General features: G+C 46.4%; 1 protein-coding gene across 1 annotated transcript in view; it reads right to left on the bottom strand.

Annotated features, from left to right (window-relative positions):
• Positions 1–11,885, bottom strand: part of ZBTB40 (zinc finger and BTB domain containing 40) — a 31,009-nt gene extending 19,124 nt beyond the window's left edge. The window contains 9 exon segments of the mRNA XM_053997239.1: positions 2,832–2,874; positions 2,877–2,920; positions 3,497–3,690; positions 10,236–10,351; positions 10,354–10,368; positions 10,966–11,186; positions 11,188–11,522; positions 11,524–11,689; positions 11,872–11,885. Coding sequence (XP_053853214.1) covers positions 2,832–2,874; positions 2,877–2,920; positions 3,497–3,690; positions 10,236–10,351; positions 10,354–10,368; positions 10,966–11,186; positions 11,188–11,522; positions 11,524–11,689; positions 11,872–11,885 — 1,148 coding nt within the window.
• Between the last annotated feature and the right edge of the window lie 540 nt (positions 11,886–12,425).

The following is a 12,425-nucleotide window of genomic DNA, read 5'->3' as shown; positions in this document are numbered from 1 at the left end:
GTCCTCTTCTGAGAAAACACAAGAAGAGGTACAAAAGCAGCATCCTTTGGGGAGCTCCTGCTATAACCTACCACTGCTCCCAAACAGAAGAGATGTCCCTGGCAGTGGGAGATGCACTGGTGACATTTTAAGACTTATTTTGACACCACCAGGTGAGACAATTAGAAAACATCCCCTAATTCTGCTTGCAGTAGGATTTTTCCATCCCCAGTTAAGATTCCTGCAGTGGCCAACAACCTGCTTGTACTATCCCTAATACCTGTCTGAGCTCTGAAGCAGCTTGGTTTGGGCATCAAGGTCTGCAGGCAACGGAGTCAAAAGGGAGAGAAACCACATAGCTCAGAATACCGGGGTGCCTTCTAGAAGAGAGCCTAAACAGAAGGAAAGGTCTGATGTTTCTACTACCTACTCTGATTTTCTGGGTTCTGTGCTGTATTGTGGACTGATCACTCTGAACTCTGAAACAACCTAAGCGGTGTGGTGCACCATGCAGGAGCAGTTACCCGCTCTTCCTCTGTATCCACTTCATTTCTCTTAAGTGATAACCTGTATCCAAATCTTCCACCCCTTCCCAATTACAGAAACACTAAAAAAAGCCACAGAAGTTAAACACTCAAAAACCAGAAAGGCTAGAATCAAAAGTTTTCCAGAAAAAACCAGAGATTTACAAAGATGCTTCACGAAACATCACGTACTGGTTTTCCAGCAAAGAAAATCAAATTTGCTCCATTGCACAGCTCGGACCAGGTACAGAAAGAACCCAGCTACCATGAAAAAAGGCTGTTCCATGAGAAACTCGTACTTGTCTTGCTGAGTAAATGTGTAGCTAATGACGCAGTGACAGTGGGAAGAAAAAGGAAAGCCTCATCTTTATGAACCTCTGGAGAACTAGATCCCCATCCCTGCCAGCCCAGAGCTTCAGTGCAACACTGGATGAACCAGATAAGACAAAACCTTCAGAGGTGGCTGCTAATTCCAGGTTTGTTTTCCCAGTCCTACACCTGAGACACCGGGGATCCCACTGCATACATGCCATGGGCCCATCATTTTAATCAGTTTAACTTCTGGAATAATTCAACACTTTCACACTTTCTGGGGGAGAAGGGGTGGAATTAAACAAATAAACCCCTCCAAGGTCAGTCTACACTTGGCAATTTCTCTCTTGTTTTCTTCTGCCACAGCAGGACAGAGCTCTGCCCGCAGCCCCACTGAAGTGTTCCCCAAATAGATCTGTCATTTGATGGAAACTGTGGGCTGAAACAAGAGCATGAAGGGATCCCATAGAAAGGAGCAGGATTTCATATTCGGAGCAGGGTTTGGGGGCTCTGTAGCAAATGGAGCACACAGTTACTGGTGAGGATGAAAAGAAACACTGTTCCTCCACCAAACGAAGCAGGAGCTCTGCAGTACATGATGATGCAGTTACAGGCTGTATCCTGTTCCCAAGAACCAGAATTATGATGGCAGAATGGTTTTGGTTTATTATTGGGATGTTTTGTTTGTTTTTTTCAATATGAAGGGCGAAAAAGAATTGTTGAATTTTAACCACCTAATTCTATGAAGACAAAGAGAAGAGAGCAGGGAAAAGGTGAAGCCTTTAAAAGAAAGGCTGCACTGCAACATGAATAGGCATATATGAAGATCCTAATCTCCCCACCCCAGTCTGCCGATGAAGCTTCAGCTCCAGGCCCTCCACATGGGTCTCTGCTGACAGCCACAATGTCCCCAGCAAATGTCAACTCCTTTGCTGTACTTATACCCTGCTCTCTCCTCTAAGATCTCCATTCCAGGCTCAGCTGTGTGCTTTCAGAGGCAAAAATTCATCAGTCACCAGTCACACCCCAGTCATACCCTAGCTCACAAGGACAGGACAGATGCCTCTGTTGGCAATACCTTTTTAGGTACCCTATTCCAATCTGTGTCTCTTCTCAGCAACTCTCCATGCTGGACATGGTGAGGGACCACGGGACCTTAATTGAGGGGCTTATGAGCTGGGCAGAAGTTCTCAGCCCACCTGTTGTGGCTCTAGCCAGGCTTACTCAGACAGAAAGCAGAGATCATTCATGCCACTGAGCACAACTTTCCACTCACTATAATCCTGTGTCAGGGGAGCTCAATGATGTGACAAACTAGGACAGGAGGTCAAGCTGTGTCCTGATCACAGCATGTGAGGGCACCCTGTAATTTCCAGCTGCACAGGGTACAGCTAGCTCCCCTCAAAAGAAAGCAGGTTATAAACAGCATTTTGTCCTTTATGACTTCTGCAAATCAGCATACAGAGTGCAGTTGCTTACCGAAAAGGAAAGCAACAGTCCTCCCCACCAACTGCTGCCTGCAGCACATAAAAAATAAAACCAAATTATTTGGTGGATGTTCTAGTCTTGCAGGCAACTGTGTGGTAAGAGTTGCAAAAATGACATAAAGCTGGAAGACAGCTGAAAGGGAAGCTGATGACCAGGAACTGACAAGCAGGTAGCAGAGAGATATTAGTGGTTCTGTTCAAACTCCCCTATAAAGCCTTGTCCTTGTTCCCAAAAAGGCTTTTTCAGGGTATGAGGAGTACCAGGTACCAGGCTCCCTTTGCAGGGGTAGTCTGACACTGATCCTGATCTCCAGGTTGCCTTCACTGTTCAGTTTTCACTATTCCCACAGTCCAGCACAGAAGAACCTGAGACCACACACATGTACAGTTGATGCTATGCAAAAGGCAGGTGGAAATGCCAGGTGAGGCTTGCCCATCATCTGGTAAACCATGTGTATGATGCTACCTTGAAGACACACACACCCCACTCTGTCCACACAGTTTGCCTATTTCAGATTTTTTTACCCACTTTTCTGAGGCAGTAAGGAATCCCTCTTCTGCTGCCTCCAAAACTCTGTGACGGGGCTCAGCTGTGTCACACTCTGGATCAGCTCCTCCCTGCAGCACAGCGAGCGCTCAGCGTTGCTTCATTGGCTATGCTCTCTGGGGGGAAAAAGATTCAGAAACACAAGAGAAGAAATAAGTCAGTCTGAAGAAACTGACAGGTTTCTGAAGTGAGGGAAACTCTCTGAAAGATCTAAGTGAATAGCAAAGCTCATCCCAAGCACAAGCAGCAGAGGAAAATCACTTTACTATTCTCTTTAAACTCTGTGAAAGGAAAATGTCTCATTTATCTAATAGAGCACAAAGCCATAAAGCAAGCTGGAAGTTAACACCAGGTTTGCAAGGCCACTGGTTTGTGTCAAACTCGAGTAAAAAAGAAGTTTTCAATCCCAAGCCTCAGCTGTACTCACACTGGCTGCCAGCCATTAATCCAGCCCTCCAGGCAGCAGTGGGGAGAGCCCCTCACAGCTACACCTCCTGCTACAGGCAGAAATGCTCCAGGATCTCGGCCAGCACATGATGAACCTCCCACATCCGGATACAGGATTTCTCTGTAAGGTTCCCACTCACTTTGCCAGAGTGGCACCCAATTTCCTATCTGCTTGCTGTCAGGCTCCTCCACTGCCCTGCTCCCTCTCTGGCAAAGCCGCTCTCAGCTCAGGATTCGTGTCTTGAAACAGCTTCAGAAAAGACACGAGGGTCTGAGTGTCCAGGGGCCAAGCATCCTGAGTGTCACTATCCTGGGTGTGAGCATCCTTAACTTTGCCCAGAAGCTTCTTGAACACTGAATGTTCCTCTGCCTTGGCCAGACAGGCAGCCATACCCTACAGCAGAACAGAAATGCAGGAAGGTTTAGAGAGCAGAGTCAGCTGCCCTATACAGAAAGATACAACAAGCAGAACCCTGGAGTTTAGGTCAGGGGACAAAAAATTAAACTGAAAAAAAAAAATAACCACACAGACAGACACCACTGAATGCAAACTCTGGCCTGTGGCCACCCACCCTGGGAAGCAGGGCAACAAGCCCTACTGCCGGTCCTTATCCATACAGCAAATCCCACAGACTGGAGCTGGTTCCAACACCAAATGTTTCTTCATGTCCAACTAGCCAAAGACCACTAAGTGTAAGAGACCTGATAAAGCATGAATTTAACACTGCTACTTTGGAAGGCAAAGCTAGGGCATTTCAAGTGGAACTTTCAGAAATCTCCATTCTCAATCACAATGGAATTCTGTCTCCTAGAGAAAACTCTGGAGAGGAGGCACGCCAACTCTGAGTGCCATGGGCTCTCAGCACACCTGGCAATGAAACCTGGAGCTCCAAAATCTGCTTCAGTGATCTGAAACAGCAACCAGAGGCAGACGTGCTTGTACAGTTATGGAAATAAGAGGCAAAGAAATAAGCTGGAATTCTTACTCCCATTTCCCCAGAGTCCTTTAATGCTGTAAATATTGTCCCTGAAGACACATGCTCCCCAGCTCTCCAGGAGAGATGCCAGCCTTTCAAAGCAGGTGGCCTTTATTGGAGACTCCAGGGATTCAATAAAGGTACCTCTGAAGTGGGAAGTTCAGCTCTGCTCCAGGGAGAATGGCCATTTTCTGCTGTCATTGTCATTTTTATTCTGATGATAAAAAGCCTGTATGCAACTGCTTGAGGCCGCACCAAGGGCTGGTGGACTGGCATTTCCTAGCAGATGTAAATGCTCACACATTAGGGCAGTGTGGCAGTGCAATGACCTATTGCAATGACCCTGCAGAAAGGAAACTGCAGCAGTCCCAGCTCTTCCCACTCACAGCAGTTTGCCTGCCGAACAGAGAGTGTGGATGTGCAGGGCTCTGGTGTAAAGAAAACACATATGTGCTGAAGAACAAATGCAAAGGTATTTTTTAAATGCAAACATTAATTTGTAATGAGACTTGATAACCAGATCATGTTTGTTCTCAAAGTTTATGTGCCTGGCCCCTTCCAGATCAAAATGAGCATGTAAAACACAAAATATCTCCAATCTCACCACCTTAAAGGTGTTCAGATCCTGCCAAATCCATATTTGCACTAATATGGATGAAAAGTAACATCCATTGTTGCAATATATTTTTCAATTTTAGGGGTTTTTAATTAAAACCAGTACAGCATTGCTACTCAGAGCCCCAGGTAACATCCCTTCCTCAGCGCATGGATTTGGTTAATAGAAATGAGTTTTCAATAACTGAAATATTCTGCTATTTATAGGCTCTTTCCAGAAGATATTTCCTTGGACATTTTGCTCAGTGGGAACAACAGCCTTTTAGCATTGTTATGAAAGAGCACACAGTATACTTCAGACTTACATTGAAGCACTAACAATTCCCAAAGATCCTGGAAAGAAAAGGAGAAATACTGATACCAGCAGGAATCCCAGCTTCCACTTAGTCATAATGTGCCCCCACATTACAGCCTGATCCATCAGGCTTCCACTGCCTGGCACACTGCAAAACTCTTCATGGCCAAGTTGGCACAAATTAGCATACATCCAACTTCCACATGGGAGGAAGAGACTGCCTTCTGCACCGGGAAACTACATCACCAAGACCTGGCCTACGTGTGGTCAGAGCTGTGCAGATTCCAGATTCCAAACAGATTCCATAGCACTCCAGAGGTTTGGTCCCCATTGAGGATATCAGTTCTGGTGGCCAAAACACTCCCACCTCAGCACCATGGAACACATCACACACCATGGAAGAGCCTTCCCCGTTCATCTCAAACATGCCCCGTTCATCTCCACAGCAGCCCCATGGCAAGTTCTGAACAGGAACCTCTGCAGGTTAAGGATCCAGAAGATAGGTCTCCTGTCTCCATGGCATCTCCACATCTTCCATGTTTTTCCAAAGACCTCAACCACATGCGCAAATAATGTAGACCCCCCCTGAGCAATGTGCAGTGGCCCATAACTGAGATTAAAGAGGGATGTGAGGAGAAAGGGAGGGCACGCAGCACAGTCATTAGCCCAGCTGGCCATTAACTCTACTCTGCAGGTGGGTGAGCATGGTTATGGCTTTTCATGCCTTATCCATGCTCCTGCTCCCACCATGAGAGCACATCCCAGCAAAAAGCCACTTTATTGACTATTTCTGAGTGATCTCCTTCAAGTATCAGCTTTAGAGTGAATGCAAGCATCCAGAGGGTGGTGGGTAGGGATCTGCAAGAGACAAATTGGGAAGCACCTGTTCAGGGTGGCAGAAAAAGCTGATTCCCTTCAGACCTGAGGGACACTTACGTACACTGCAGGATGTTGGGCACTGTGGGGAAACTTCCACAGCCATAATCATCAGTCCTCTGTAAATGCACACTGCTTTGGGTTTTGATGTACAGAAGGTGATGACAATATAAAAAAGTGATTGGAAACCTGCAGGGTGAGGGACTGTTTCACTGCTGGCTCTTCTGTGGCTCTGTGGTTATCCAGCCTTTGGAAGCTGAGCTGCACTGTTCCACAGGCTGCTGCTGCTCACAGGGTCAGTGGCATGGACAACCCCAGGACTGGCTGCACACACCTCTCCCTCAGAGAAGCCCCCTGGCTGTGACCCCACCATCAGTCAACCACTGGTCAACCATCAGTCAACTACTGTATTGTGCATACAATAATCAGAGAAAAACTATGTTAATGTTTTTCCTTCAGAAACCTAAAGGGATTTTTTTTTCAAGCCTGCATCTATACATGACTCTTGAGGGAGACCCCAGGAAGGCTCTGTGGAAAACACTGATCCCCTGCTTGGTCCACAAAACAAGAACAAAAGCTCAACCCAAACTTGTACAAAAATACACCAGAACAGAGGAAAAAAAAAGTTCTCTAGCTCTGCCACCAGGAAAAAAAAACAAACCCAAATCCTCACAAGCTCTCACTCCTAATCAGGATGCAGAAGATAACAGGAAACTTCTTTCTTCTGCCTCATCCAGAAATCCCTGCAGCTGCAAATGAAGGGCAACAATGACTGGACAGGCCCACAGGCAATGGAAATGATCCACAAACACAGTGACATTTATTCTACTTGGGAGAATCAACACTCCCCCACTTCATCTGAACCTGGTAGTAGAGGGAACAAATGAGCTGTGCAATAATTTGAATTGAGTTTCTCTAAGAGAGCACAGGAAGATAAGACTTGACATTGGCAAAGCTCTTCTGTGCTTCCCTAAATTACTGCAATTTCAGTCTTGCTCTCCTTTCCAAGCAGGTCTCATCCAAGGCAAAACCAAATTAGATAGGAATAGTTTATGTGAAATATACAGAGAAACTATAAAACAGAAACAACCCCAAAAATCACATCTTCCTAAACTGAAAAGCAATTCATCTGTATTTTTCAGTCTGGGGAGCAGAACAGAATATCAAACTCAGAGAGAAGCAATAGTTCTCACAAAAGCCAGCCCTGCACCACAAACCTTGTTGGGGAAGAACCCCACAACCAAATGAGTCTTCACTGGAGGTAGGAGGAAATAGGCAGGAACAGTAGAGGGGAGCAGACCAGAGTGCTGCACAGAACAAGATACCATGCAGGGATGAGTTCACCAGCAAAGGAAAATAAATAGAGAGGCATCCAAAGCCAAATTCCACTAAAACCACGGGAGCCTGAACACCAGGACAACCTTGGTGCCAATAGGCAGGCTGACAAAACTCCCCAAAACTTTACTGCCCAAAATAACCGGCGCTTTCCTAGAGAGATCAGCTGCTTCCAAAAGGGTCCCAAGAGAATAATCCTGAGGAATGGGAGATCTCCCCTGCAGCAAGGCAAGCACACCCAGCAAGAATGCTTTCTACATAGAAACAGTGTCTCACCGGCTTCCAGACACACTTTCACTTGCCCCAAAGCACTCGAGACTTCAAACAAATGACTAGTGAAAGAATACTAAGAAAGGGAGGGGGAAAAATGAGAGAAAAAAAATCCATTGACATCTACCACTGGCACAACCTTAGCCTGAGTTACACATCCCAGTTCGGCTCTTTGGAGCTGAACTTGCACTTCAAGCATGACTTTAAAAATACACCGCTGTGCTTCCTCCCAAAGAAACACTAGGCTCTTGTGGGGGAAAGCTGCTCTGTGTGCTGGAAACAGACTCAGTGCTAAGGTCCACAGGTCCTGCTGGTCCCAGAGGAGAGCTCAGAGAGGGATAGATCTGGCTGAGCCCTTACTTATAACAGGCTGCAGCCTGTTCTCCCACTGCCCTGGGGCTGACACTTTTCATGCTTGTCACAGTTGAAAAGTGATTTTTCAGGAAACCTTAAAGAAAATCCATTTCTCATTTATTCAGCACTTATTTATAGCTGCAGAAAAATTGCCCAGCTACCACTGTGCGGTCAGACACCCAAACTGGCTCTGAGCTCCACAACCTCTCCCTTGGCTCCTGCTGTAACAGCTCATTTGGGAGCACAAAAGGCCAGGAATGGATCTGTAAACCTCCCCTAATGGGTCTGAAGTGGTGAAGGAACACAAAACGGCAGCGATGGCAAAGCAATAGCAAATAGGGCTGTTGTGCAGTGCAGAAGCTGCAGCTCACCTGCCTGGGCACTCCACCAGCACAGCTCTGCCCTCCACATTTAAGGGCTCAGCAGAAAACAATCTTGCACTCCCCAACTCAAGGTGAAGCGATACGCAGAATAAATAAATAGACTCCACAACCTGGGGTAGTTATGAAGTGGGTATGTATGTCAGCGCCCGGCACAAGTGAGATAGCTCTCCAAAACTTGTGCCCCGAGCCTCAGTCTGACCCACACTTTTATTCTTAAAGACGTTCCATATGCAATACACTGCACAACTTTTTCATGCATATTCAACCCCTTGCCCCGCCTGTCCTCGCTTCTCATGCTAAGTAAGTCCACGCCCTTCTGGGCATGCGTGGTTTGCTGTGGTGGTCGTATGGGGGTCTCTTGGTGGTCCCGAGGCTGAAGATTGTGGTCTTCCTCATGATTGAACTTTTGAACTTTCCCTCTCTGCGCGTACGCTTTTGGTCCTTTGGTGCTTATCTGAGTACGTCTGTCAGTCTTGATAGGCTTGGAGACAGAGGAGCTTCTTTATCTGGGTTCTTTGCTTCTTCTGGTATTGTTCTTTATGCAAGAAGCTTCAGAAATTTGCATTTTCCTATGCCCTTTGTACTAGGCAGAGGTTTCTTAAGTAAAAGGTTGAAAATTCAACACATAACTCTACAAGCTAAATTATAAATGCTTAATTCATTTTGTTAACCTAACTCTAAAAATCTCTGTTTCCAAGGGAATTCTCCTCCCTGCTGTCACAAGTTTGTTGTTTTTTTTTTTTTTTTTCTAATAAAGATGTAGTCTTGGGCTTTTATAAGCAGAATACCACAATGGTAAAAACATACCATGTCCTGTGATCACACTGCTACTGGAGGGACTTGAATCCAGACAGCTTCCAGCCATCAACTACATGGGAACTTAGAGAGCATGGCAGCCCCCAGCCTACGGAACAGCACTGCTCAGCTACCAAAGGTTGAATAACCAGGGAGCCACGGAAGAGCCAGAAGTGAAACAGTAATACGTTTTCCCCTTCAGAAAGGCATGCAAGACAGTTCATGCAGCTTGGTATGAAAAATGCTCTACCAGAAATGGCTGGGCTGAGAACAGCAAGCACAGTCCCATCCTTGCTCTACTCTGGCTACACAGCTTTTCTGCAGACCCTGCCACTGCACATCAGTGTGCAGTCAGCACGAGTGCCCACCTAGACTCACCACAATCATTCACAGGCTCTGTCTCCTCCTGCTCCACAGCCACACCAGTACAGACATCACATTCTGCTTCTGGGACAATGGGTGGCATCTGGCTACCACAGCTCAGAGCCCAGAGAACCCTTCAGCATACGCCCAGCAGCAGACTCAGTTAACCCCTCCAACAGGAATGGAGCATCCTTTACCAACTCTGACTGCTCTTAAAGCAGCACGTTGGCAGGAGAAGCACCATGGGGCAGCACCCAGCTCCCCCTGTCACGCCCTGTCCCACTCCTTCCTCAGCAGCTCTACTGTACAGAGAGCAGCAGATGCTTCACAGCAAGACACTGCCAAGGGCTCGGGAAATCTATTTTGGGATCTCATATGTCAGCCATTTACAAGTCGATACAACTCCTGAAGCAAATGCCAAAAACAGGAGGAGAGAAATCTGTGCTGGAGCTCTCCTACAACACAAGGATGTCTTCAGGGCAGGACATACTTCTTTACCTGCATCCCTGAACAACTTGCACTTACACATGCTTCTCTCTAGGGTGTTGCTCAGGTGAGCCCTTCAAACAACCAGGCTCCAGTTTCCCATGAAACAGTTTCCTAAACAAGGCACAAAATATTACAGCCCTTAGCAGGGTGAAGAAATTGCATGATTTATGGAAGTAAATATACCTACCTCCTTTTGAGAGGCATCAATTTCTCTGCACTCTTCAAGTCTTTTCAGCACAACCTGGGCATCAGAAAGAGCCTCAGAGAAAACATTTTCAGATCAAGCAAAGAAATCCATTTTATACTTTTGCTCTCTGCTGCTGTGCGAGAGAAACAAGATGAGTTATTTGCTAATTGAATGGATTCGCAGAAAGCATGATGTGATTGAAAGGCATCAGTTTGTAATCAGCACATTGACTATAAAAGGAAAACTGTGATTTAAAAATCCCTTCTGAAGACATCACACAGCCTGGAGGGAAAACCAACAGTTTATTTAACACCAGTTATAAATGGAACATTTATTTTAAACCCAGTACAGCCTCTGTTTTCCTCCCATGCTGAACAGGAGTTTAAAGGATAAGGTAGCATTAGTAAGCAACTCTATTCACTTGCTGTTAGACAGATTGTCTAATCAGCCCTATGTCCTGCAGTCACACAAATCCCACTGCATGGCAATCACATGCCTGGGCAATAAAAGTTTTGCTCACTACAGCTCTGGCAAAACAATGAGTATGAAGCAACTACAAAAGCCAAAGGAAGAAAATCTCTGCAAAACAGGGGGATATGTTGCTGTTGCTCCCAACCCAGGGCAAACTAAAAAAAATAAATAGAGAGTAAAAATACCCCAAAACAGGCAAATGTGAGCCAACATGTTGGAAATAAGAGGCAATGCTGTGTCCAGACCCATGACATCTCACCTAAGTCCCTTGATTGCCCTTTCCCCTCTGGCAGCTCAGCAAGCTCCTCATCCATACAGCCACTCTACTCAGCATGGGCAGGCTGGTCAGGGCCAGAGCCTGAATCCTCCTGGAGGGACCTGGAGTCACTCGACATTGTGTCCTGATGAACCCAGGTATGACTCACGGTAAGTTCCTGGCCAGGAGGAGAAACACTTTCTTCCATTTCTGCTTCTATAGGGTAAAGGAGAAACTCTCTGAGTGAGGATGATAAATGTTTTTTCTTCATCAGGTCTTCCAGACTGGGGCAGGTAATTAGCTGCAGCTTGGTTTCCAGATGAATCTGCTTCCTGGCTGGAGACTCCTTTCGCTACCTGGTCCTGAGCAGAACAACTTATGAGATCCCTGAGGAGGTTTTTGCAACGAACAGCCACATCAAACATCTGCAGACTACCTGCCACAGTTATCGCTGTGAAATTTTCTTTCATGAAATTGTGTTTCCCCAGTGGGAGTTTGCCACTGTACATAATCTCAAGTAAGACTGGAAACTTCTCAGATTTTACCACAGAAGCATCAATGGGAGATGGTGTCTGTGCTGTCCAACATGGATTTACACAGCAGGCTGGCAGGAACCAAAACCACCTTGTGCACTCTAAAATGCACATTCCCAATGAAGATAGTGCAGTCACAGAAGTGCTGCTCCTTGCAGAGAGTGTACAACTGGGGCAGCAGTTGCCAGCCATAACTGGGATGCTCCTACTGGCCTCCTCTTGCCTTAGTCTCCACACTGCTTTCACAAAGCCCAAATAATGAAAAGGAAATGGGTCCTGGAAGCATTTCTCTCTACAAGACAGAAAGAAGTAATAAGAAAATTACTTTTCAGTTTACATGTTTTAGTAGTCTACTATGCTTCAATTCTTTGGTTACAGCAAGATCCTCATTCTGAACTTACACTCCTCAAATTCAGCAACTTACTCTGACACCTGAAGAGTCTAGATAGTGTTCAAATGAGCAGATATGGACTGAGCACTGAGTCCTAGGAGCTATAAAAAGGGAGTAGAGGCTCCCTGATGTGCCACACATCTCATGGAGGTGTGAGTGCCCATCAGATCAGGCACTGCAGTGCCAGGCTGTGCCTGCAGCCAGGGGCTGGAGCTGATGCTGAATTCACCAGCTGGTTTCTGAAAGGGCAGGTGGGGAAGCTGTTCTGGCATGTGTCTGACCACCGGTGTTCTCTGAGCCAGCTAGCAGCGGAGGGCTGGAGATGGGTCAGCAACAACACCCCGAGGGATCTGCAAGATGCATGGGGAAACCCTCTGGGAGCTCAATGATGGTGTGGTCAAGTGGCACAGCAACAAGGAAGGGACGGGTACAGCTGAAGTGCCAAAACTGAAGACATTAATTAAATAAATAAAAGGGCGCAAACAAGGGTGCAAAACAAAACATAAAGAGGCTGCTTCAGAAAACCCCGAAGCGGAGCC

This window comes from Vidua macroura, chromosome 23 (genome assembly GCF_024509145.1).
Source record: "Vidua macroura isolate BioBank_ID:100142 chromosome 23, ASM2450914v1, whole genome shotgun sequence".
NCBI lineage: Eukaryota > Metazoa > Chordata > Aves > Passeriformes > Viduidae > Vidua > Vidua macroura.
This window is presented reverse-complemented; position numbering and strand designations above follow the sequence as displayed.